General features: G+C 36.6%; 1 protein-coding gene across 1 annotated transcript in view; it reads right to left on the bottom strand.

The window, feature by feature from the left end:
* NUP133 (nucleoporin 133) overlaps positions 1 to 25,684 on the bottom strand; it is a 28,434-nt gene extending 2,750 nt beyond the window's left edge. Inside the window, exons 1-24 of the mRNA XM_057368419.1 lie at positions 25,437 to 25,684; positions 24,209 to 24,327; positions 23,326 to 23,429; positions 22,196 to 22,303; positions 20,480 to 20,611; positions 19,915 to 20,085; positions 19,135 to 19,290; positions 18,973 to 19,043; positions 18,247 to 18,394; positions 17,238 to 17,385; positions 16,418 to 16,575; positions 15,802 to 15,893; positions 13,329 to 13,492; positions 11,857 to 11,951; positions 11,511 to 11,735; positions 10,396 to 10,518; positions 9,811 to 9,910; positions 8,621 to 8,863; positions 7,283 to 7,416; positions 6,734 to 6,892; positions 5,802 to 5,937; positions 3,799 to 3,917; positions 2,189 to 2,269; positions 1,124 to 1,185 (exon numbers count right to left, since the gene is read on the bottom strand). Coding sequence (XP_057224402.1) covers positions 1,124 to 1,185; positions 2,189 to 2,269; positions 3,799 to 3,917; positions 5,802 to 5,937; positions 6,734 to 6,892; positions 7,283 to 7,416; positions 8,621 to 8,863; positions 9,811 to 9,910; positions 10,396 to 10,518; positions 11,511 to 11,735; positions 11,857 to 11,951; positions 13,329 to 13,492; positions 15,802 to 15,893; positions 16,418 to 16,575; positions 17,238 to 17,385; positions 18,247 to 18,394; positions 18,973 to 19,043; positions 19,135 to 19,290; positions 19,915 to 20,085; positions 20,480 to 20,611; positions 22,196 to 22,303; positions 23,326 to 23,429; positions 24,209 to 24,327; positions 25,437 to 25,621 — 3,233 coding nt within the window. The 5' untranslated portion in view covers positions 25,622 to 25,684. The remainder of the gene's footprint in view (positions 1 to 1,123; positions 1,186 to 2,188; positions 2,270 to 3,798; positions 3,918 to 5,801; positions 5,938 to 6,733; positions 6,893 to 7,282; positions 7,417 to 8,620; positions 8,864 to 9,810; positions 9,911 to 10,395; positions 10,519 to 11,510; positions 11,736 to 11,856; positions 11,952 to 13,328; positions 13,493 to 15,801; positions 15,894 to 16,417; positions 16,576 to 17,237; positions 17,386 to 18,246; positions 18,395 to 18,972; positions 19,044 to 19,134; positions 19,291 to 19,914; positions 20,086 to 20,479; positions 20,612 to 22,195; positions 22,304 to 23,325; positions 23,430 to 24,208; positions 24,328 to 25,436) is intronic.
* Between the last annotated feature and the right edge of the window lie 1,687 nt (positions 25,685 to 27,371).

Genomic DNA, 27,371 nt, shown 5'->3' with positions numbered 1-27,371 from the left:
CAGATTGCACCTGTTTAGCTGCCAGAGCAGCCAAAATCTTGTCAGTGTTATACATGTTTGAACGGTTAAAATATTACATTCAAAACCCTGTGCTTGGTCCTSGGTAGATAAAAACTGGATAAACCAATAACTGGACTGGTGCCATGAAGGAATTCTGGATTCTTCTCTCTTTGAAATAATAGGAAGGGAAATCACTTGGAACAGTATGAACCTCTTTCTGCAAATTATTTGTGTCATATGTGGACATGACTTAAYAATGCAACTAGGAATTTGTTTCCTAGATACTGTAGTCCTTCAGAATCTATCCTATACATAAGTGTGAATCGAAATTAATGCAAATGCTGCTTATTTCCATTTTAATCACAAATGGCACACTGCATTTGGAATGTATTCTCTCCTCATCTTGCCTTCCTTAGGTCCCCCTTGGAACATAGGTGGGAGTTTACAAAGTCAGGAAGACTTCTGAAAGTTAGAAAGGAAAGAGAGGAAATGCTATTTGATTTATTTAACCTGGGAGAGAGCAGTACCACTATTTCATGAGAAGACTCTTGTGACCAGCTGGATTCTGCCTGTATTTGGTTTTGAATATCCATAAGAGTGGCTCTTTAAGCAGTGTTTAGGCTTTAGTCTCTTACAGTCAAGAATGCAGCCTTAACTCAAAAAGGTCATGAACTTGTGAATGTGGTTCAATGGCAAAACCCAAGCGAAATAAAAGCTTGCAGGAGTGACCTCTGCCTCTGTTACTCTTCTTAAGAAGCACCTATTTGAGATGCTTCAAAGGACAAAAAAAARAAAAGAGGTTCAGCATTGGTCACTTCTTTTACCTCAGCAAAGTGTACAAGAACAAAAGCTGCATGAGTCCATTTCTGTGTCAGGTGCCAGRACTGCAAGCAGGTTGCCAGTGACATAAACCAACCAAGCAGTGCAGATTTTTTTTGCTGGGGTTTCACTTTACAAATAAGAATACATGTTCTGACCAGATATATTATACTGCATTTACCTTATCCTATGAAATGAAGTATTTTGGTAAAGTAGAGAATAGTACACTAAAATATAATTCTGGAAAAGCTATGTCACAAATTCTGAAAAATACTGTGTCATAGCAACTTACATTTACACTTACCCATCTCTTTGGAGAGCCTTACAGAGAATTTTAAGTTTAAGATCATTTACATCCACTTCTTCCTTCAATTCAGATAAGGAGAAAAGACAGGCAAATTAAATTTTTTGGTTCTTTTTACAAAGAAATAATCACTATATACACAGATTGCACCAGTGAATTACATTGTTTCTTCAGTCATCAAAGACAATTTTTAACATACGCTGTTTTAACAGATGATCTGATTGGACTGTTGAAATATCAAGCACTGTTTCCATTCGAAGTCATGGAATCAGACCTTCTACATCACCACTCCACTGTTAAAGACCAACTAACAATTTGGAAAAAGGCACATCTTAAAATACCAATTTGTAAAACAATGCATTCTAGGCAAATTTTATTTCACCAAGCACTAAACGATGACTGAAGTTAAAGTAGTGTCTGCATTACGATGTATGTCTGATTAATATATTAGTTAAGGTCTTCAAAGATAAACATTTGATTTAAAAAGGGCAGTTTCTTTATTGCACAGAAACCACCACCGCCAACTTGTGCTGAATCATTCTACAAAAGTTGTTAGAAACTTCACTGTCTGTGGGAAAAAATTTTGAATGGGTTTAGAGTAACATTTATTTTATTTAGATGTAAAAAAAATAATACAGTTGAAAGAAAAGCAGATGGCAAATCTATGGTTCAAAGCTGTTTACATGTTAAAAAGTGGTGACTATCCCACATTACCTCATGACAATCAGTGMAACTGCCAAGAGGGAAGATGCAAGAACTAAACTATTAAAAACAGCTGATCTTTGTCCTGTTGGGAGACAGCCTGTAGGGAAGCAAGGCTCTAAAAAAGAAACTATAGATTATAAATGGGAAGTGAAGATGAAGAGTATAATTTTTCTTAAATTATCTAAACCACATTTGGCAATAAGTCTCCAGTGACCTAAAAACAAACTGAAAAAACACATCGGGGTTGCTTCAATTTCTGTACACTAAGCTAGTATGTTAATGAACTACAGATGCACCATCCTAGCTTAAATAATAATTTAAAAGTCTCTAGGTTATAAAATCTTCAAAAAGTTTTCCTACCTCATCAAYATATTCCAGCAGATCAAGTGCTTTCTTAAAGTCATACTCATTGGCTCTTCTGTTCTCATCACATATGTACATCTATGAAATCAGAGATTAACATGGAGAATTATTTTTAGCCTGCACACTAACGTAACTGGTATCAGGGACAACCCACTGTGGGAAGACCACCATATATTTTCTACTTACATGACCTTCTCATGAAAATATGTCTTGATTCAACTCCTAGTGTTTTTATAGTAAGGAATATACTTAAGGTTTTAGAGCAGCATTCCACCTACATGACAATGGTCTGGGGACAAATGATATTGGATACAAGGCTGCTAGGTTTCAAATTTAAGTGCCATTTAAGGCTGTAACATTCCTGGACTAAWGTAGCCAGAGCTCAGCTCCACAAATAAGCTCTCTGAATTATTTTGGTAATTAAGCTCAAAGCAGCACTTCAGAGATGTACCAAAGAGATGGTAAGTATAAATAGAACTTACTGTGACACATGTRCCGTGTCTCACTTCTTAAAAACAACAAGTTCGCCCTCAGTAATTCATATGCCCCTATTATAAATTAGTACTTCAAAGAAAAATTAACACTCTTTTAATTTACACTTTCAGAGTTTCATTCTTGCATTGCAAGTAGCAACTATGAACACCGGTTTGAGAAGAAGAGAGAATTCAGAAGAAAAACTGTTGTGGTGCCAGCACTTGCCAGGTCCTAACTGATACTTCCTACRCTTCCCTAATCCCACAGATAGCTTTACTTAAAGACACAAGTAAGGACYTCACAATCTGCTATTAGCACAGTTCTAAGAAAACATAGAGAATAAACAAGCATGCTTGTTTACATGTCAGCTTTTGCTTTTCCACATGATTACAGTAAAGTATGGAGTTACCAAATTGACATCCAGACAGAACCTGACTACTTTTACAATGTATTGCTGTTATTCATGGAGTATTTTTTGTGTGCATCACTGGAGAGTAAAAATATGTGGCAAAAAGGCAGAATCACAGTAAGGCTACTGGTTCCTGGCTACCACCAGAAAAGGGTATGAAAAATGAGTCAGCACTATTATTTATCCTAGTACTGGAACAGTTCACATTTTTGTTTCATTACAGGTTGGATTTTTGTAAAAGAAAACAAAAGCAAAAAGACTTCTGGTGCCTCTCTGCAGCAGGTGACCAAAAGCCTCCCTCTTCCTGCTTCTAGTCTTCCCTTCTTCTATCTTGCAGCACCCTTCTCCAYGAAGGTAGAATTGTTTGTTCATTCTGCCTTCCAAGCTCTGCCCTACTGAGAACGTAAATGARTATAAAAACACATCCAAAAACTGGCTTAGACCAGTAAATCAGCTTGTGGCACTGATCTGATTTGCTTTTTTCTCATAGCAGCACTCCAAAGCACACATTCAACAAGAAAAAACTAGGACTAAAACCACCATTCTGATGTCTGGTGCTGGCAGAAACCAAGCAAAGTTAAACCAATTAACACATCAGATCTTYAGGTGCTTGACAAGTCATATAAGGCATAAAGGCAGCTATGACCTCATTTATTTTATCACAAAGAGGCAGAAAATATAGTGGAAGTTCACCTGTGTAATGAAGAGAACGTGATACACTTACATCAATGAGCTSAGACGCAGACAACACTGGCATATCGTTGAGGTTCAACTGTTTCTCTGCCAGGAGCTGTTCGGGAAGTGTCTCCTGATGTAACAAGAAGCGCTCCTGCTCTGATATTTCTTGTAGTCATTTAAGGAAATGAATGTTTCATGTTATTAAAATGTAATAATAAATTTTGTGGCACAACAGTAACTGTCAAGTCACAATATTATTCAAGTCTACAAGTGTTTGTTATGAAGCATTCTATCTGAATGTTCATCTACGTTCCCGAAGCACAGAAACACTTCCACTTCAATATTGCCATCCCAGTGAACTGGTTCTTAATTTTCACTCATGTTCTCAATGTAATGAAAATGGAAAACTCTGATTTTGCCCCAAAACTTAAAAATTAATACAAAAGATTGGATGGAAGCTGTTGAACAATGCAAGAAAGTAAGTTGGTTGCAACTYCAAGGAGCTGTGCCATGGACTTGTTCCATTTCATGAACTGTTCAATTTTTGTTTTATACTTGCCAGTATGATCCACTTTAAGATCAGAAACTTACTAGTAAAAATAGAGTAGTATCAACCACACTATAGGAACCCTGCCCTTCTCACCAACTTTCATTGCATGGCAGAATACAGAAAATAATTATATGGAGCATTTTATCTGTTTAGACGAATAGACAAATGATTTCTGCCACATTTTCCTTTTCTTTACCAATAGGAAACTGATACATGAAAGAGCYAAAGTATTAAAAACTACATCATGTGCCTCACAGAAATGTGTAGTTGAATAAAGTCCAAAATAAATGTTAAGAGTCCTCTAGTCCATTGAACTAAGGCTTTGATTTTCTCATTTTTAATTTTAAAATTTTCCTATTTAAAGGTGAGATTCTTCAAATCAGCATAGGCATTTTCACAGTGATAAAAGAACAAATTTAAACTTCAAGATCTCATACAATGTTTTACAACTTAAAAGGCAAATAACACATTGTTGTTATTATTATTTTTACTACTATTATATTATTAATATTAATATCAACATTAATAATAATAACAACAATAACAACAATAATGATGATAATAATAATAATAATAATAATAATAATAATAATAATAATAATAATAATAATAACAACAACAATAATAATAATAATGTAAAGCCCACTTAGATTACATTATTTTTACCAGGCTTTTTCAACAGGCTTTAAAACTATCCATTACATAGATGGATAAATAAACAGATAAACAGAAGTAAGCTTGAACTGCAACCCTGAGTCATATTCCAAAGCTTCTCCCTGGTGGCCAGAATCCTTTAACCAGTAGTGCAGAATTGCTATTTCACAAACTCACAGCAAGCATTTTCCAAAGGGATAGCAGTGGAACCATGTTGACAACATTTCAGATGGAGCACAATGAAATACTGTCACAGTAACCTTTTTAGATACAGAGAGCAAAACTCTGAGAAAGCACTTCTTGATCACAACTTYATATAACTGCAATTACATTACTGCACTACAACACAGTCACTGGACTTCCCTGTACAGACTAAGAGCCTCAGGACTTGAAAAGAATTCAAAATTGAAAACCATTCTATAAATAGGTTCTAAAAAATTTTTATCTTGCATCTGAAATATAAAACACATAAAGATCATAAAGATTGATTAAAACACATTCCGCATGAATGGTTTACAACTTCCAGCCACCTCAGAACTAACTTCTCAAAGTACAGGTGCATCTTGTTATTCATGCCAGTATTTTCTGTGTTAGTAAAAACAGTGGAAAGGTATAAATTTGCCATGCTTGTGGTCCTAACTTGTATGTGAAAGTGAATACTGAGGTTTTTGCTTACYCTGTCTTGCTTGTGCTTTCTAAAATGAGCAAAATCATCAGCCCATTTATCCTTATCACACTAAGTTTGCACTCTCAATGTAACACATCAACAATCTCAAAATTAACAGGATTCTAATTCAGTAATTTTATTAGTATTTTCTTCACTTTGTCCTGTTCTTATTTCTTACCGTCTATTTTTTCTTGCAGTATATCTTCCGAGAAGTCAGATGCTAGTGCAGCTAATTTGCTCAAGCCAAGAAGTGTTTTTTTCTTTGCAAAATATCGTGTCTCCATATTTGCTAAAGTCTGCAATGTTCTGTGAGCCTAAAATTAATAAAGATGGTAGAAATCAGTMTTATAAATTAAGATCAGAAGGTTAACAGACAAGAATTTTATCTGAATAGAAATCTCAAGCTCTTTATTGTTTGCAATACTATAACCCTTATTTTTAAAAGTTGAACAATTTGCACAATAAAACTCTACATTACACTCTTCGGGAAGAAACACAACTATACATATATATATATATATATATATATATACACAAAAATCTTTTCAAGCACCAAAAAAATCTAATTGAAACTAATAAAAAAACCCTACCTTGTTCTCAAAGGATAAATTGCAACTTCACATTTGTATCTCTGGGATCTAATTCAATACTTTGCAAAAAAAGCCARGCAAATAGGTTTTGACAGAACACTTTTGCATGCAGATTGATTTACCTTTTTATTTGGGAATTTGAAAAAAAATGYGTATAACTGGTGCAGTAACCAAATACAGGGGCAAGAATTTGTCTATCAGATAAAGGAACTGTTTCTGAGCACTTATTCAGAAATAAACTATCCACACTGAATAAGTTGAATATTTTAGAATCCTAGTCCCCCTCTTCATAGAGCTCTTATTTCCATTAYATGGTGCAGCGGTTAAGATGAAATACCAGATGGTGCCTGAAGAGTGGCTTTTGCTACTCCATCAATTATCTGCCATCTTTTTCCTAACTCACCTAGATACGCTGTCTTATGATGGGAAAGAGTCATAASTGGGTAAGTTACCTACTGAATAAGTGACTCAGCTGTTCTACAYGTGATATTTCCATTTGGCTCTATTTAAGAAACCTTACCTTTTGCAAATCCTGGCTACTGATGTCATGTAACCAGCTCAGATGTTCATGTGCTTGCAAGAAACTGGCCAGCTGTCCATGCTGAGCAATAGGCTGAGATAACAGYTTTCCTCGCTTTCCTTTTTCTAGATACCAGCGAAACAGGAAATCTGAAAAATTCTGAACAGGAATATGAACAAATTTTAGAAGTTAGATTTCAATATCTGGTTTGTCTTCCAAGTACCATATAAAATATGATTGGTAAGAAAATTGTAGGAACCTGCTTGACAAAGCCGGACACCCCCACACCAAACACAATGTTGATAAAAAAACCCCACAAGAGTCCTGATAGAAAGTATTKAAAGCCTCCATAAGCTCTCTGCAACAGAGGTCCTCCACTGAATATTTTACAGTGAATGTTGACTTCAGTTTCCCACATTAACCCTGCATAGGTAAATAAATAAGCATTAAAAAAACAGGGAAAAAACCAGAAATAAATAATAAACTTTGCAAGATTTCAGGTGCAGGCTTATTTTAAAACACCATCTAAAGGAAATAGAAGAGACTTGCCTGATCTGCAAACTGAGTCATGTAGCATTGTAATCTGGTCTGGTTGTCTGTCTGCTCGCACATTTGCACCAGGATGTCAAAGTCACAGTACTTCTCTGCTAAAGCAGCTGCCAACTGGTATTGTCCCAGGGAAACTACAAAACAGAGAAACAGAAGTTTTATCAAACAAGCTCATCTTCATCTGAGACCACAAAAATGAAAACAAGTTTCAAGTGTTCCCATCAAGGACATACTTACAAATTCCCAAAGAAACATTCCCCGACTGTATACATCTCCTGTGCACATGCAAACTCACAGACCTACCACCTCTRTCCCACAGTACAGAAGGGAATGCTAAATGAAGTATTCCCAGGAAGGCAATGCTAASTGGCAGTATGTCTTCTGTTTTGTCTGAAAGTTRGCATCACCTGCTATTTGCACTTGGAAAGGGAATTCCACCCATGACTTAACATCCATAATAACAGCCACTCAAGTATACAAAACAAAAAAGCAGCAGCCAAAGGCTTTTGATACAGAACTAATAAAGATGACTGGGCTTGCATTAAATTGTACTACTTAGAGTCTTCCTYTTTGGTTCAGTTAAATTTGTAAGAGTTRGCAGAAGACTCACTTTAGTTCATAAGGAAATAAGAACCTTAGATTGAATATAACAATATAAAACATATTTATAAGCTATCAGAGCACATGAATGTCAGGAAAATGGACAATGATAATTTAAGGAACTTTTTAAAACAATGCTCAAAAATTACCATTAGATTGTTCTACTTACATCATGTGCTTCAGTAAAAAAATTAAAACTTTCCAAAGTTACTAAAATGCATTTACAACAAGTTATTTCCATTTTAAAAGGGAGCTTTTCTGTCACTTACTATTCAAGACTTGACCATATCCAACACAAAAACAATGGGTATGATTATTAAATAATCGAGATTCAAAAGGTAACTATTCCCCGATAAACACTAAAGAAGCCTTCAGGCATATAAACTTGTCTAAACTGACAACAATATATACATTTAGAATCCATTTACAGGCTACTTTCAGCCAGGCAACACAAGTTAAAATCCTGCCAGAAAAATGWAACAAGTTAGCAGAAGAGAAAAAATGCAAGCCACTAGCCACACCTCTAGTAAGAGGTACACATATGTGTGGAGTCCTGGATGCAAACGTGTAATCTGCTTTTATTTTGTAAATACCTCATTAAATGATAAACCTAGTCATTTGTATTCTGAAAGCAAATGTGTAAAGCAAGCAGATGCCATTTACTCTATCAGATGTGTGTAATTTCGTCACTGAATAGACCATTTAATCTTTGCATTAAAGAACACTGAGAGCACTTACGGAGAGGGGACAAGAGTTCTGATCTTTTCTGGACGTATTCCATTTCCACGCTGCTGTATCGCTCCTGATCTTCCAGGCGATTCACAGACTTCAGCTGAGACACATAGCCATCCAGGAAGCAATCCAGGAGTGCCACCAGCTGCTCGGCCACAACACTGCGGAGRTTACTGTCCACCTGGGGATACACCACCTTCAGAATGATTCCATGCTGACGTATTATTGATGCGCGAAGTCCACTGGATGCTTGGGAAAACAACACAGGGAATATCAAAACAATAATCCAATCACAACAGCAAAGTGTAAGAAAAACATTACTATGTATAGTTTAAAAAAAAACACAATGGAAAAAAGCTAAGAGATGTTTTAATTTTAAAAATCGAAGTAATATCATCATCACTCCACCMCGCAAAAAAAAAAACAACTACTCCCATCTACTTTTACGAAGTAAATTGGGCCAAGCCATGGTAAACAAAAACCCTGAACTACGCAGATCTATGCTGTCAACCACCAACACTGGCACTTTTTGCAGAAGAAAGTAATTACTTGCACTATCTTCAAGCAAAGTAAGAGAATACACACAAGGAAAAGGCAACTTCTGCTAACCTGATCTAAATATTTGGATGTAGCTGTCAAAACCCAAGACCAAAAGAGTTTGCATGGGTCCTGCTACTCACAAAACTTTTGTCTTCAAAGCACTAAAGAAGTATGTTTTAGGTACAGAGGCTACAATGAAACTTAAGCACCAACTGGAAAGTGCTTGCTTCTGAAAACATTCGTTCTAATAGTTTTTCACACTATTAAACCATCAAAACAAAACACATCTATGCAAGCAGAGAATAATAAATTCTTTTAAAACAGTTATAGATCACATTTTGTGATATATTTTAATGTTATGTATCCCACAGATCTGCCAACCAGAACAAATGCATTAAAAAAAAATTCTAAAATTAGTTTTGTTTCCCAAACTTGTGATTTTATAGTCAAATTAGCAATGCAAGTTTAAAAAAATTATTATCAATATTGGACAAACTAAGTGTTCATTGWTTCATCCCATTTCATTCCCCACATGAAAACTTCATTTTCACTTCCTCATACTGACAACCCTATAGCAGCTTTTAATAGTAAGTTTAAAATTGAGATTGAAATTCACGTGCTTTGAAACTTACGAATTTGTAATAGCAATTTCTCACCTGTCCATGGAATATATTCAGGTTCTCTTTCTAGAAGTTCTCCTGTTTTGTATAAAGAGGCTCTAGACTGACGATACTGACAGGCAGCTTGCAGCATGTCCTGTTTAAAGGCAAGGATGTGAGTATTTTTAAGTCTACTTCCCTACACAGAGACTATAAAACATGTCTTCTRTAATTCTGAAATGTTGTTTTAACATCTCCATTCTTTCTACACCACTTCTTCTACACTTTCTCATCTGTACAAAAGGGCTGAGCAAGAAACTGTATTGTTGTACTATACAAGTTGTACTGACTGAACAAGAAATCTCAGTGCTAAAGCAGTCCTTGACTTTTTGGTACATATTCAGGATTTAACAGCTTCCAACAAGGCTGAAACTTCAATTCTCTTTAGCTCAGGAAGAAAAGGAATRTCCCTGACTCTGCCTAAGGCTGTCTTTYCCTTCCTACAGTATTGGSACATGTGAAAAGCACATTCACTTTTCTTCTCATGTCAGTAACTTGGATGTGCAGCACTCAACTTGTTCTGTGCTCTTTAATGTTTAATCTTCCCCTCCCACCAACATCTTGGTTAACACAGTTCTGTACCTTAATGATGTTGTTCACATTGACAACTATCTGGGCCCACTCAATTGATTCAACAGGCATATCCTTCAGGATTTGTTCCTCCTCTTCTAATAAGCATTCAAAGATGGAATCTATCTGGGACACCTTGAAGACAGAAAGAAAAGTTACACTGAACACAAACATGTCCACTATCAACCCATACCTGAAAGCCAAGTTAAGAGCTGTATAGAGAAATAAGCATACTAGTCTAAACCACACAAATAGCCAAAAATACTAAAAGGTATCAACTATGCTAATGGATAATGAAATCAGCAGCTTATGGTTCATACAATACTTAAGACTACAAAAAATACCTTCTTTCTGGACTTAAATCTGAAAGGAAAAAAAGATCCTCATTTTTGAAGGCAACACCATACACTTTCACTGAGCATATTCCACCATTGCCTTCTGGAATATTTGGCAGCAGAATCTTTGTTAGATAAAGTCTACTGGATAACATATCTGCTTTAAAATAGAAGAGTATTATTTCTATTTTATATTTATCATTCTCCCTTAGCAACTATTGTTCTCTACAGTAAAAAACTTCCTAAGAATAAATGTTTTGTGCATAGTTCTTCTCAAGAAGGAAGAAAGAAATAAAGATGGAACACTTGATTGTAACGTGGCATAAACTGAGAACTTAGCTTGACTAATGTTAGAGAGGACAAAAATTATAAGAGACTGAATTAATATAATTCCATCCAGGACAGCTCATCAAAGTAGCTCTCTTATCTGACGAGCCTCATACTCTTCAGTTCATCCCTTAAAAATTATAATTTAGCATAAAACTCCTTATGTGTCAGAGAATTTCTGTTGTCTTTTTCATTCCTTATCCATGCTGGGTAGTGGGAAATTTTAACAACTTTACTTCTGCTACATCGAATTTGTAGGAATTCAGGTTTCAGCTGCAAATACAAAGAAGTACATACACTAAAGTGAGGAAAATACTAACACACCATCCCTATTTAAAGGGCAGTTGTGTAAAGTTGAATTGCTTTTTAGTTTTACAGGGAAAAGTTTCRAAGTATTTTTGATAGTACTGTAACATTTACTACATGCAATGCTATACGGTAATTCAGAAATGACAGGTTTCTTACCTCTCTGAAGAACACATCAGCTGGGGTAAGGCTTGGTGGAACATCACATTCCCTTTTGTTTAATGCAATCTGTATAGCAGCATTCACTAGATCAGGCAGCCTAGAGTGGTGGTTCTTGAGAACAATAGCTGCTGCCAGCTTCTCKGCATGCTCACAGAGCAACAGTCGAGTTGCTATTGGCATCCCTCGCACTGGAAAGCTGCCCAGACGATCAAACACACCAACCTTTTATTAAAAAAAAAACCAACAAAATGAAACATTACATGCACTTTAAACAGTGTTCTAGAGGAAYCAAGACAAAGTAATTTTCTGTGTGTGCTGATACCAGAAAAACAGCAGAACTTACCTGATGAAGAAACTCAATGAAGAAGGAGTGTGCTTTTGTCTTATCTCCTAGCTGATGAAGAAGAATGAGAGATGTGTTGCTGAAACCAGCTGCTTCTATAAAAAGTAAAATCTTAGATCAGAGCCCTTGATATCTTCAATTCTGGATAACTACGTTTTTTGCCTCTGAGGTAAACTTATCTGTCAGTTTTTATAGTGGTACCACACAAGTACTTTTTACAGTATATGCACATGCATTTATATACTACTTACCATGCTATTTTTAATCTGTTTTGTTTTGTTTTTTTTTTTAACTCTATTGTGGCTGAAGTAAAGCTTTTAGAAGAAATGAAGTATCTTTAGATCAGTATATTCTGAAGTACTCAATTTGTTATGCTCCTAAAATAGCAGCTCACAAGCATATTCTAGTTTTAGTAGGATTCAGACTCAGATTTTTATCCTCATGGTAGACTAGTTATTGATAAATTTATTATGCCCTAGACGAGATCCAYAGAAACTACAGTGTTTAAGAGGCATTCAGATCTAATTGACTCTGCATCCAGATCTTTTGTATATTCTAAGCTTATAATATCAAGATAAAATCTTGGAAGAACTATCACTGAGCAAAAATAGCAAGACGATTTCCAAGAAGCTATCAATTTTCACCTGTGGCTTTAGTCAAGAATAAACACAGATAGGTTGCCAAACTAAAAATAAAGTTGATTCAGAAAATAGTGAAGATATGATGTCGGACAATTTCAACTGGCTGCCACACAGAAATAACAACAGGGAACATCACCCTTCTGTAATTATTTACATGAACTTTCAAATTAAGGCCCTGCGSTGTAACTGGTAACTACTGCCTAGAGGTCCCAGGGCCACTTTCAAATTAAAACTGTAAGAAACACTAAAGCATGAACACGGAAGTCTCTAGCTCAAAACATGTCTGCTTTAACTCTTTATGTACAACAAACACTCAATTTCAAATTGAGTTCAAATCAATTTCTCTAGTCCTCTTTCAGGCAGACATAAACACCAAAGCCCCAGAGAAACACAAGCTCACTCTACGCAGGATCCAAGGTGACCAGAAGCTGTGCAGTCACACTGATAAAAGGGCTAAGAATGAACAAATAAGCCCTCTTAACACATCTATTTTTTWAAAAATAATTCAAAACTACACAGCAAATCACGGAAACACTAAAGTGACACCACCTGTCCCTTGCACAAAGTACCCTTCTCAGAAATATGTTTTCYTTGTTGTTTTTGTTAACTACATGAAGTCAAGAACTAACCACAGTGGACTGCAAGTTTTKCTGGTAGTCTCATAAGATGCATCTTTAAGCCTTTCTGGAAATGTACCTAGTGGTGGTAGAGGGCAAGGACACATATGCCTTCCTGGCAAATCTTAGATTATAATTTTATCTAGAATATTATAGATATTATTTCGGTAAAAAAATTAAAATAAAAACTAACAAAAAAATCCATTACTTTTACCTTCAGGTACAGATTCAGCCCATCTTGGATCAGAGGCAGGGTAGTCATCCATTAAGTCCACACTGATCTGAATCACTGCCCTATCCAGTTCAGCATCAGAATCCATATCTGCATTACTTGGAAACAGCTCAATTACCATGCTTTGTGCATTGACTATATCTTTCCTGAAATAAATGAAACAAGTATGTAAAATAAAATCAACGGTCAGGGTTATAGGAAAAAGAACCTCAGTTAACAGGATTTTCTGACACTTATTGTGTCTCATTTTTTGTGAGGTGCTTTAGATTGTATACAGCAAGCATTTTTTGCACTTCCTTTAAACTAACTGTGGATAAAAGGTATTCCAATTCTTTAAAAGCAAGTAGGCTGATGACTTATAGGTGAAAAAGCACAAGCCAGGAGTCAAGCCACACTGTTTTATTACCTTTATTATTATTTAAGAGCAAAGACTCATCACACAGAGCTAAGTCTGCACATGTCCGGTAGCTAAGTCACTAAATTTCTACTGCTCGCTTTAAAATCTTCTCAGGACACAATCACTTGCACTAATAGCAATAGAGGGGAAGCCCRTAAAAACTCTCAGGAAAATGTTCAGCAAATCCTATGCATTATTTTTACTTTCTATAATTTCAAAGAATCCTCTCTCATTCATGTCAGTAAGTAAAAGAGTGAGAAGCAACCAAATACACACCTCCATGGTATGAAGTTGTACTTCTATGCAAGAATTATGCACTATATAAAAAACTCAGACATTTGATTTTGTGGCTAAGAAATTATAGTATTCCAACTGAGAAGGGATATTGTGATTCCAATACTGGAAGAATTTATATTTTCCATGAAACTTTCAGTTTGAACATTTACATGCCCAAGCTGTCTACAAATTTAAAAAAACCTCAGYAGTGCATCCAGAAATTGTACAAAGATAAGCTAAAGCAAAGGATACTTCTAAAAACTGGAATATACTGATTCTATTAAAAAAGAGGGTCCCATCTTTGCTACCCAGCAGTATGTGTTTCTAGGGAAATTACATAGGACTCCTCCAAATCAGGAAGTGACCTCAGAAAGGGACAACTTTTATTTACAGAACTCTATACAGAACTGTATACAGAAATGTATAAAGACCACTAGTTCTATAAAGCTGCCAATGCTCAGTGTACAGCTGATGGACTTTAAATTCCTACTGGCTGCACAACCTTCCATTATTTGGTCTGCATCAACTCACTGGCCATCTGGACAGCCCCTGCTACATCTGTTCTGGGGAAGATTGCTCCATTCATTTTACCATACCACTTTTTTCTGGGGAAAAAAAATCACAAAAACTACTATATACATAAAACTGTTATTTCCTTCTGGTTTCATAAATATAACCCAGATTTTTACAAAATTGCTTTCAATTTTCATACTGTTTCACATTGTTTTCCCCTACCTTCTTCTGTTTCCAATCCCCTTGCACACATCCTCAATGACATCATGTTTGTTAACTGCTCTGAGATCACAGTCAATCCAGCCAYCTTCAGCAGCACTTCTGTTTAATAACATTTCTGAACACATGCAGAAATTGTCTAAATTCTGTGCCTGTTTACAGATCTTGTATTGGTATTCTTTATTCTCTGTGCCTAATCCACTTCACTATCTTTTACCTCATGTGAAGTTCTATGTCAAAAGCCCTGCTATCTCATGTTATCTCAAACCTGTTCTTTGCAAGTTTTAAGACTCTTTAAAGAGATTAGTCCTAAGAGGGTTTGTGGGTTGTTTGTTTTGTTTTCTAAATACATAAATATTGAAAACATACCCCTCTAAATACAATTAATCTAAGTCTACAGATCTGTTTATCTTCTTCTTTCTTCTTTTCCTCCTTTGTTTATATCACTCACCTCAATATCAAACCTTCCAAGAGCATCGCACACCTCCCCACAGTCAATTGCTTTAAACAGGATAGACTGACAAATGGTATTTTTTTCCACTCTCACTTTCCCATATCAAGCAATCTGAAAACAATATTATCCCGCCCAAAGACTGCCATGCTGGTTAATCTTCAAGGCCACATACATAAGTAAATAAGCATATTCAAAAATATTACTGAAAAGAGCTATGCAAATAAAATTGAGGATGAAAAGGAAAGTTTTCTTTGATAAGTGRTGTTTTGTTGTTAAACAAAACACCACTTACTAAAGAATAAAGAAGTCAAAACGCAAAGCTGAAAGTATTTTCACTGACACTAACATACCCATAGAATTTACACAGAGTAAGTGAAAAGTCATTGAGATTATAGATGTCTGCTCCTTTCTAGCACGTATCCCTTCTTCACTAGTCCAAGGCATATTAACACTTTCCGATTAAAGATGTGTCATTAAAATAGCTACAACTAAAATAGCACAGGAGTATCCTAACTAAGACAATCTCTTACTCAAATATCAGACTGCTTCAAAAACAGCAAACAAACAAATTCTCAAAAACCAAGTGCAATTTCTACCTGCAGTACTGTAGAAAGGCAGCTTTCAGTAATTTGGTCTTATCTTCTTGAGCTATAATTTCTAGCCTACTGGTTGCATCAAATGCAGGGCTCTGAAAATGCAGAATAAAACCTTAGCTGAAAAACAAGTACTAATCTTTGTTATGAAAAGAAAACCAATTTTTTTAGAGTAGCAAAGACACAGATTTAAAATAAAMCCACCACTTGGAAGCAGTTGTGGTTAGTAAGTCAAACATATGCACATAAGCCTCTAAAATATATTACCATGAGTCACAGAGATTTGACCAAAATTCACACAATCAGTAAAGAAACTCACACCAACTTATTCTGCCAGTTTTTTTATGACAGCTATTTCAAGATTCAAACCACAATTTTGGACAGAATTTAAGAGGTATTAATGAATACTACATCCACAAAAACAGTCTAGCTGCAGACAACCTGAACTAGAGACTAGTTCATTAAGAAAAATACAGCTCCATCTGAGCAATCACACGAAGGTCTTCTACTAAACTACTAGTTAATAATAACAACTGATTATAGTGTTATATCAGGCCTACTGATAGATAAACACTTCATTTGTACCCTGTTTTCAACCAGTCAAGTAAATAATCATTACCTCATCTCCTGGTCCAGCAATAGAAGAGGACAAGGCATCTTCAAAGTTTTCAGGAAGCACAGAAATAGTTTCCCTGGACAAGATAGTGAGAAGTCCACTTTTTTTGGCAAAGAAGATGGGAAGGCTATTACAGGAACCTGCTCCTAAAATACTATCTCCTAAAATGAGGAGAGGRGGGAAAAAGGCAAGTATATAAACACTACTTTATTTTAAAAGACGTTATCAATTTTGTAGACAATTATTAACTTTTGTCATGAGCCAACCAACAGTAACTGACAACTGCACCTGACTTAGAGAAAGTGTGGAGCTATTTGCTACTCAAGATGCAGATTTCCAGATACTGCAAGCGTTAAAAACAGAAATAAAAGGAAGAAAAGAGAAAAGAAGAAAAAACGTCAATTCAGGTGATTCAAACTCTACCCAAGGACTGATGTTCCTGCCCTACCTGAAAACACCTCTGAAGATCATGGATGACATACTTAGAGACATCTGACACAGAGTTAACTTCAAGAAAAAAATAAAACAACCCACAGTGAATGATAAGAAAAAAAAAAAAAACAAGGAAAAAGCCCCACAAGTAAAACCACCATCCTTTTGTATACCAAGAACATTGATCTGCTTCATTTTCATTTCAAACACTGTAAATTAACAATACTGGATGTTACATCAGCACTTCTCCATAAACTCATGAGAAATTCCCAACTTGAAACATTTAATGAAGGAGCACAAGTATGACACTGCTCTCTGAGATATCTAAATACTGTAAAAATATTCAATTAGAAAGTACCAAAAAATGTGATTCCCCTCCATAGCAAGTTACCTTGTATGCCAAATATGATTCTCTCCTGTGGTGAGGAAATTCTGCCAGTTCCAGTGGAACAAGCAAATACTTCCTCTTCCTTATAAAGGTAAGCAGCATGGCTGAAGTAATCTGGGACTACCAGGCAGCACAACACTTCATCTTCTGACTGAAAGTTAAATATGAACAACATCACATATGTAATCAATACCTAAAAACAAACATTTAAAATTTTAAATGCTAATCCTGAACTTGTTTTGATTTTTAATGAGATATGGATGTACCCTACAACCTAAAAACCCAAATAGAACTGCTTTTAATTTGCCCTAGAATTTTGCCCTAGATCCTGTGTTTTTTCCCCCCTTCCATATGCATTTTATTCTTTTAAATTTCACAGGGAGAGATAAGTAGACAGATCAATTATTCTACAGTTTGCACACTCTTCTTCCACCTTTGAGCTTTAAGATGTCATTACAGGCAGTGGAGAGAGGGAGAAGAGTGGAAGAAGTTTRCCAAAGAAATCTAATGCCCAAGCTCATGCTTTCAGGAAACACAGCACAGACAATGCATTCGATAGACAACCAGTGTGTCCTTCCCTCMCAGCAAGCCAGCTGCCTGGCAAGGACCAAAACACACATCTCTTAATTCCTTGTCCTGCAGCAAGWGTCTCAGAGTTTGGGATTTATTCTAAATGGATTGCAACAGCATACAATAAAATCACTCAGCAGAAACTTTCACAGACAGCACAAAAATTAAAATAAACCATTAGAAGTCAGATTAGACTTTTGTTTTTCAGGGGTTTATCTTTTATCTTAAAATGCAAAGCATAACCTTTATATACATTTAGTATTAAACATTAAGAGATGCTGGTATACATTTTCCTCCCAGTATTACTAATACATACTTCCAAGAGAAACTGCTTTTTCTTTAGACAAAATTCTGTTGCATGAGTTATGTACAGGAATACTATGAAACACTGAACTTTCTTAACTTTCTTAACAGAGGGGAATCTGAACCTCCATTAACATACCTGAAAAGATGGATTATACTGTGTGACCTCCACAACAACCTCATCAGACATCTGTGAGCCTTTATCTTCTACTGTTATCAGAGTGTAGTACACAAGACAAGGACGATCCCCAGGATGCCATGCAGCAGCGAGTATGACYAGTCCATCACTATTCAACAACAAACAACACACCACTGAGAGATGATTATTACATATTTTACTYGCTCAAACACCACCACTCAAAAAAACCCCAAAAATCTAAGTACAATCTCAAGAAAGTATTTTTCAATCTTCAATTATTTTAGAAAGAAAAAYGGTATTTGCTCCTCCAAGCTACTTTATTAGCACTCCATATTGCAGTACAAAACTGAACCAAGGTGGCTGTAATTTTATGTGATTAAATCAAATACAAGAGATACTGAATTCTCTGCATTTGCTGGAACAAGTTACAGTTGCTTATTTTTTGTCTTTTAACGTCAAGACAAAACAAATACACAAACSTGATAAAATGACACTAGAAAAAGTGAAGGGAATTATCATCAAGTAAAGGATTTGTAATGCTAAAAAGAATAATGACAGCATGAACTACAGAATAACTGGATTACRTAATATAAGGTACTTATTTTATCAACAGTGCCACTCCAGTTAAAATTAAACTGTAATTACTAACATGAAGTTTTTGCAGGAAAACAGAACAGATTTATCTCATTAAGGTAGGCCCTACCACATGCAAGTGTACTTCCTTACCGATTCTGTTGCAAATCCATGTATTGTATATTTACTCCTCCTTTAATATCTTCATAGTTACTTTCAGACCCCTAAAGAAACACATCTGTTGTAAAACTATCTACAAACAGGGAATCAATTAAAACAAACACACAAACCCTTTCTGGTTGAGCTGCCTCTTACCCAAATTGCATCTGTAATATGTTCTTTCAGGATCCTGTTGATATCCCAGCTGAAAACATAATGCTCTGAAGAATCATCTATCTCCCATTTGTTTAGATTTGAACTTGTAAGCATGTAAAAGCTTGATCTCTCTCTATCCCAAAGAATGCTAGAAATCTGCATTTAAAAAATGAAAAGGTAAAAAGGTTAAAGCAAAGCCTTAATATTTGGATATAATAATCTAAACCCCTCTCTGTCCACAAAAAAAGTCACTTCCTTCGGCAATCTTCAGAAGTTGCATTCAAGATGAGCATTATTATAACTTCCAAGAGGAGTCTYATTTTACAGATAAAAGAACATCTATACTAAATACATTTCTCATACTTTCTGCCAACTTCTGTGGAGTTCACTGACAAAACTCAACCAAATCATCATCCTGGCAATGCTAACTCTGGAAAGAAGAATTACAGGTGGGTTTCTTCAAATACTAATGAGTCTATCACTAGAAAGGGGCAGGACATGCAACCACCACATATTTCTTAGGAGGAACTACTATTTCAAAGTCTTCTTTTATTCAGAGCAAAGGAGGCAAGCCAGTATTTGCCTTCACAAAACATACAGATTATTTGGTTTCTGCCTTTGTTYCAAATTTCATATAAATATAAGCAACATAAATGAGCTGAGTCTTGTCTTTTTCTGTCATCACACATGCCCATGCAATCTTTTCTTTTTCCTTGTTTAAACACAGAGACTAGAAATTACAGAGAGAAATTGAAGTAGATTAAWGTTTCTCAAACTTACCACAGCATCATTTCCAGGAGACAATATACCCAGGAGAGAAGAAACCTTTCTACCAATTCCAGAAAACATTCCCTGCCCCTGTGGCAAGGCATGCTGGTGAATCTTGCCAGAACTATCAGGTATCAACCGGACTAGCTGACCTCTGGAAGATGATAAAATAAAGCTTCCTCCCTAACAAAAAGAAAAAACAACTACATTAAGAAATAAAAAAGTCACATTCTTGAAAACTCTATTGTCAGCTAAAATTCTTTACGACAGCTCACATGGGTAAACACTGAACAAGACACAAGGCATCCTTAGAAAAAGACAAACATCTCATGGATGCTTAGCACTGGCAGAGACTCATTTTCTTATGTCTCATTTCTGTGACATTTTAATCCATGAGACTCAATTTCARTTAAACAACAGAACTAACTTCTTGCATAATCCTTGGAATCTAATGATGAAAAGCAGTGTTACCTTCATGATATTTATTGCAGATTTAAGACTGATAAAGTTGAGCATGCTTTTCCATCTTTAGATCAGGAATAAAACCAGTATTTTAATATAAACCATACTGCTTTACCTTTACTGCCTTGAGGAAACTGCACAGAGAGCCTCCAAAGTCTGTAAAAGTGTCTGTATAGGATCCTTCATGTGCAAGATTGGGCCAATAGCGCACAGAACCTTCGCTGGTAGCAACCATTATTGCCAGAGACTYGAAGTGAAAAAATATTTAACAGAACATGCAAGTTAGTTATAATTAATAATAATAATCATCAACWTAATCAGACTGCAGCTTTAACTAAAACATGTTATTTTACATATCAAGATTGTGGGTGACGAACACATGAAAAAGTAGTAAATACATATGGATGTGCACTGATAAGTTTGGAACTGAAYCACAAAAAMCATTCTGCAGCACAAGTTAATTCAWACAGGGAATSTTATATTTGCTKATTTTGCTAMTGAATATTTTCTACTGGTTCTTGTTCCTGATAATTCAGGGTCCGCTGCTGCAATGCAAACAAAACTTACAGTTGTAAAACAGAAAAGAGCCTGTGCAGAATTTCAAATGCCAAGAGTTAAAAGCTACTACAGACTTCAAATGCAGACTATAATTTAACAGAGAAACTGCTCTGATGTCTTTACGAGAAATATCAAATCACATGGTGACTCCTCTCTTCAAAGGCATAAGCCTACAGTGTGACAACATTAGGGCTTCTAACTCAGGAAATCACAAATAYCAAATTGAAAGCATGAAGCAGGAGACTGTTCAGGTGGAGATTTAGAGAAAAGCATTGTACTTAATCTACCAGCTGTTCAAAAAAAAAAAAAATTACAGAAAAATAGAAGAACTGTAACTGGGAGTTGCTATTGAAGTCCTTGAAATTTTCTAACCTATTTTTGACAAGACACTGACTTTCAGTTCACAAGCTAAAGAAAGATGAAATTTTAAAATACAATAAATAAAATATTGAGTTGTACTACTTCCTCTTAAACTTCCTTGGATATGACCAAATCAGGACATTTCAGGTTTTATGAGATAACCYTCAAAATACTAAGATTGCTTTTTATCATCTGGAAGTGTAACRCAACAAATCAAAAGAAATGAACCTATCACATATTTTGTGCTGCTGCTTACTTTCAAGGACAACTTCTTAGCCAGTTTTATTAGAGCWTCAGATATATTAATGAAATCTACACTGAAGCTGAAAATGAGAGGTTCTTTTCATGAGTGATAGTAACAGACATATTAACACACTTTCAGAACACAACTGATCTTCAAACCTGTTGCACAGTGCTTTACAAAAAGCCACTTAGGAAACCAATCAGTCAAGACATTAAATCTGTCCTTCCAGGGACAGCTTCCTTATAAAGACCGGCCAAGGGAGGGTGCTGGTGTTTGCCTCTCATGTATAGGTACTCGGAATTAATCCACCGAACATTTTCAGCCAACACTTTAACTGCACTTGGTCAGACACCATTTTTGAGTGCTTGGTGATTGTTAACACAACATCTCTTGGTTTACTGTATTTCTGTTTGTTTGAAAGTAKGTCAAATAACACTCAGGAAAACTAYTATTTAATCTGATCCTATAAGATGCAAATGGCACAATTTAAAAGGACTAAKTTTGTTTACTTCCAAGATATTTATTGCCAGCTATTAATTCTGACCTTTTGAATAGAGAGCATGCAACCAAATGTTTTCAAATACTTTTAATATATTCTTTTGATAAAACGGATATATTCAAAGTTACTCTAAGGGTGATTTTAAACACWAAAATTTAAAATCTGATCACCTGCAGAGAAGGTGCTTCACCTGAAGAATTGAGACAAGATATAGCGGCTAAACTAGAACTCCATGGGAAGTCACTGGGTGGCAGCTGCAATTCCTTGCACAGAGATAACTGGAACAAAGAAAGAGATGTCATAAATATGAGACTGGAAGAACTTAYTCCTCTGCTACAAAATCTTTAGACTTTTTGACCCTATTAAAAACTACATTTCAACTAACCCAGAGGCTATGTAAGGAAACTTGAAAAAARTATCATAGAACAATTTCAACAAGGTTATCACAACCAGCAAACAGCTAAAAAACATCTACTGGTACTTTTTCAAATATCACTGGTTTTCTTTAGTCATTTTTAAGTGTTTCTTACAACACTTGGATTATTTGTACTGGAGATTATCTGACTAGTCCTTAATACAGCATTTTAAAAAAACTGAACTAGAAGTGCTTGAGAAAGCTTACTAGGTACGAACAGAGTAGAGAGGAGAAATACTCCTCACTCTCCTACACTCTCGAAGTTAAACAACCAGAAAAAATKTAATCCCTTGAAAAATTTTGCCAGGCGCCAAAATGTGTATAACAGACACTYCCCTGTAAGTGCAGGACCCGTATAATTAATATAGATTGCCCTGACTGAAAGATACTGATTTTGTGACTACAGTTTTTCTCTGGCCATCACTGAAACAATGCTGAACTGTCCAGAGGGGATAAAAAAATTCTTGACCTAAGAAATCTAGATGAAATATATGTTCAGAACCTCTGAAATTAACCCGGTTTTTGTGTGTTTTTGACAAGTTGAAAATTAGTCYGAGAATAATCCAAACCAAGCTGTAACATATTAACTAGTTTTTAATTATCAAAATAAGCTTTATCAAGACTACCTAAGAGCCATACCTATTAAAATACAGTTAACCTTAGTGTCAAAGTGACAACTAAAATGGAAGACAGAAATAAAAATATAAGTTCTCTCAAAAGCCTGAGTTTCAGTTACTGTTGTTAGCATGACTTCATACCAATCCTACTGCTTTTGGGGGAAACTAGACAACCTCCAGTAGAAAAAAACAACTCAAACCCATAACTGAGTAATTGGTTCAAATAGTATAAAATACAGAATTTCCTCCATCTTGACCTTTCAGTTACCTTAGCTACTGCAGACTGACCAATCTTCCAAATAATCAGCCTCTCTTTATGAACTAGCCAGGCCCATCCACTTTCATCCACTTGAACACTTAGTTGGTCATCAGCTACATAAAAAAAAGTATTTTTTAGAGCATTCAGATTTTTAAAACACTGCAGAGTAACCTTTAAACCAGTAAACTTTCATTCTCATATGAAAATAAAAACCACTTTCTATGAATTAGCTTCCATGTTAGCTTCAACCATTTGATTAAGATATTGAATTATTACATCTAGTTTAAAAATCCATTTGGTTAATGCTCAACTTCTGAGAATGAAAAGACAACCCTAAAACCCATTTCTGTTTTTTAGAGCAGCTTTGTAAATCACTCGACATTTTTAAGATTATTTTAGAGAAACGTATTCGGTTCCCCTTATATATAAAGGAAAAACTTATCCACAGAGAAAAAAAACTGCTTAGTAGACCAATTTATAGAACTCAGGGAAACGTTTGTATTACTGGGGCTTTTAGAAGAGATAACAAATGGGGATTAACGACAAAGAAAAAAATAAAGCCTCCAYTCTAGGACACAACAGAAGTAAAACAAAGTGAGAAAGAGCCAGTAAATAAAAGTTACTAAATACCTACTAGTGGCTTTCTTTGTAACACTGGATTTTACAACAAATTGTTTAAAACAGCACCTGAAGGATACTTCCATGCATTCACACTCACAAAGGTATTAGGACAGTTACTGTTACATAGATAATAAAGTTGGAGTCAAAGCCAGGAACAGACAATGTAGTTTCCCCTGTGAAGTCAGCACTTAAATGGCATCAACAGTGTGTTAAGACTTCTCTCACTTGTCAATTTTCATGAGAAAAGTAACAGATAAAAATCTATTCTTACCATCAGCCTTCTTCAGGGCTTCCATAACCTTAACAGGCAGAGAAGATCCAAAAGCCTTAACATCATAGTTAATAGTCTCACTGGCCGCAGGAAGCTGGGTAACTCTGGTAGGAGTTGCTCTTAAAATAAAAAATTAGAGTTAGCATTTTATTGCTTCTTTGTCAGTTTCAGCAGACATKTACTTCATTAATATCTATTTAGAAACAGACTAAATAAACATGCACCCTCTGGGAGCACCATTTAAGGCAGTGAGTTGGTGGCTTCCCTACAAATTGTTAGCTGTCATCTCTTTAAAGAACTGACTTTGAATATGCATTACTCCACCAGCAACAAAATCACTGTTCAACTTTTCTACACTCTGGTTATCTACAGAATAAAGACACTGACAATTTCAGAAGCTTAGCAGCAGCTCTTCCCTTTCTGCAGGGCATACTTCCAAGGCTAGCTCTAGCAGTGCTGTGCAACACTTTGAGCACCCATGGCAGCTTGCATCAGACAGCACTTCAGTAAAACTGCCCSTTTTACTGCGGAGACTGCAGTTCTTATCTCTTTCACAATGTAATTTACTAAAGCTGCTTTGCATCTTTCCCCACCTTCTCTCTCTGGAATAATATACGTCCGTCTTGTCTTTTGAACACAATTAAATGGACAAATTTGTCTGCTTTTAGAAGTTAATGCCCTCTTTTTATTTCTCCTCACAAGTAAAATGATGTTTCAGACCTCCCAGTGTGAAATCGCAAAAGTTGATGATACACAGCTAGCAGACAATCCAGACACCCAGTTTGCAAAAATTATTAAGTAGACCTGAAGTGAAAGTYTCCCAGTACTGAACACGAGCAATCCTCTTTATCTCAACAACAGAACAAATATCTGCAYCCGAGGAAAATTATTATGGACCTGAAACTGATCTGGATCTCCTGTTGTATCGTAGTTTTGATTCATATGGAAGGGAGAAGGCAGGAAGCTGGAGAGAGGGATAGGTGTGAAAGACCTAAACTTTGACTAATTTATCTTCTTTTAAAATACGGAAGTTCTTMTTATTCTGACATCGTACGTGTATCACACAGGGAAACAAGTGAGGCACCTTCGAATTCAAAACCCAGTAAGAGCTTTTCATAACGCTGAGCACGCAGCACCGTACATTTATGGCTTTAATGTACACTACTGTATGGTAACCCACACTGGCTCGAGCACCTAACAACGAGGTCTGGTTTGCGGCGGAACTCACCGCGCCGAGAGGGAGCCGCTCCTCCGCGCCGCCGGCGAGTACAACACTGGGGAGGGGGCTGCCGCCATCACGGGCAGACTCTTCTTGCCGCCCGGCCGGGAGAGAGGACTGGGGGCGGCGCTGCCGAGGGTCCTGCGGGCCGACCCGCCCGGGGTCCGCGGGGATGCGGGAGCCGACGGGAACATGGCTGTGGATGCGGGAAAGCCGCTCGGCCCGCGCTCCCGCCAGGCGCCCACTAAGCGCGTCACCCCGGGGCGGGGCCGCGCGGGAGCAGCCGGGAGCCGAGCGCGATCGGCAACAGCCGAACGAAGCCGAATGCGACCGGCAGCAGCCGAACGAAGCCGAATGCGGCCGGCAGCAGCCGAACAAATCCGAGTGCGAGCCGGCGGAGACGAGCGCGACCAGGAGGAGCTGGGAAGAGGCCGGGAGGACCCGAACGACATCGGGTGGAGCCGAACAGAACCGAGAGCGGCGCGGCCCCTGCCGGAGAAGAGCGGAAACCCCGCGGCAGTTGTCCGGATACCTGTCCGGGATTCCAGYGGGGGATGTTACACCGGGCTCATCCTCAGCGGGCCGAGCCCTCGGCCTYAAAGTAAATCACGGTCCTCTCGCTCAGATATTAACCTGAAAATAGGGTTGGGCCTCCGGGACGTTCCCAGGAGGATTCACAAGGCTGGATTTGGGTACCATTCCTCATTGAGTTCATGCAGTTAGCTGGCGCTAATGAACTGTAGCAGGTAAAGGCTGGATATGCTCAAAAAGCAGCTGTTTCAGRGCTCATTTGGAAGGATATGTTTTCCCCTGAGTTGCCTTTTCTTTAAAAGAGCCATAAGCTGTGTTTGTCTCCAAGTCTCAAATAAATAAGCAAAAACACACTCCACGCAAACCTTGGTAGGTTTCACATCTACGCTAACTTAACAACCATGGRCTATGCTATTGGATGGTACAGAAATAGATTTTAGCCTTCAAGGGGAACTAAACCTCACAGAAAGAAAATGCTCAATGGCATTGGTTTGCATGAAAAAAAAACTTTAATAAGGCATGTATCATCTGCTTGGAGATGATGTCGAGTTGAATGTACATACTAATCAGTTAAGGTAAAATTAACTAAAAATAGAATTTAAAAAAAAATCCCATAACTTTTCAAAAATATGTTCCTTGATAATAGAGTCAGGGCTGTTAGGCTTTCTATGTRGATTGTGGTCCCACATGACTGAACCCAAAAGGAAGATCTGGCAGCACTGATGTATGGTACCTTCAGCGTCAGTGCTGTCTTTTTCATTCCAGTCATCTTCTTTGGCTTTAATATTATGTGAAAAGCAAAATACCAAAATTCAGTGGAGCTTCACTATAATGTAACATTAATATAGTACMGTTCTATAGAGACTTCTTTATACATATGATTCTAAATCATCATGCTACTGTCACTTCATCAAGAAAAACAAACAAAYCAAACCAGGAAATGCACACACAAATAAGCAAGTAAGGAAAAACCTGAAAAAAATGTCAAGCTGACATCCACATTTYTCAACATCCATATTTCTCAACATCCATGACTGGTGACATTCAAATTATTTTAAAAAATGAAAGCTCCTCTTCACAGCTTGTTCCTGAAATATTTCAGATGATGCAAGGTGAATTGCTGCTTGAACTCAGCTACACTTCCTCAGAGAATTAGTCTGCTTCCTTTTGCTGTCCCAGCCCTGTGTGTAAGAGCTTCATCCTCAGGMGAGAGCATACAACTCAACATTCAAATCTCATTTTCAACACAGAAACTATTTATACTGATACCAGTTAGGCAYTTAACCAGTTCTTTTCTGTCCCATAAATATCCCAAGGAGTATTTTGAGTGGTTCTGACCCAAATAAAGTCTGCTAACCAAGGTACCTGTAAACATTTGCCCTTCCGTGGACTAGAGCTTTTGTGTAACTTTTC

The sequence above is a fragment of the Malurus melanocephalus genome, unplaced genomic scaffold (assembly GCF_030028575.1).
Source record: "Malurus melanocephalus ecotype Western Australia unplaced genomic scaffold, MMel_1.1 scaffold_92, whole genome shotgun sequence".
NCBI lineage: Eukaryota > Metazoa > Chordata > Aves > Passeriformes > Maluridae > Malurus > Malurus melanocephalus.
The sequence above is the reverse complement of the archived record's forward strand: the minus strand, read 5'-3'. Positions and strand labels throughout refer to the sequence as shown.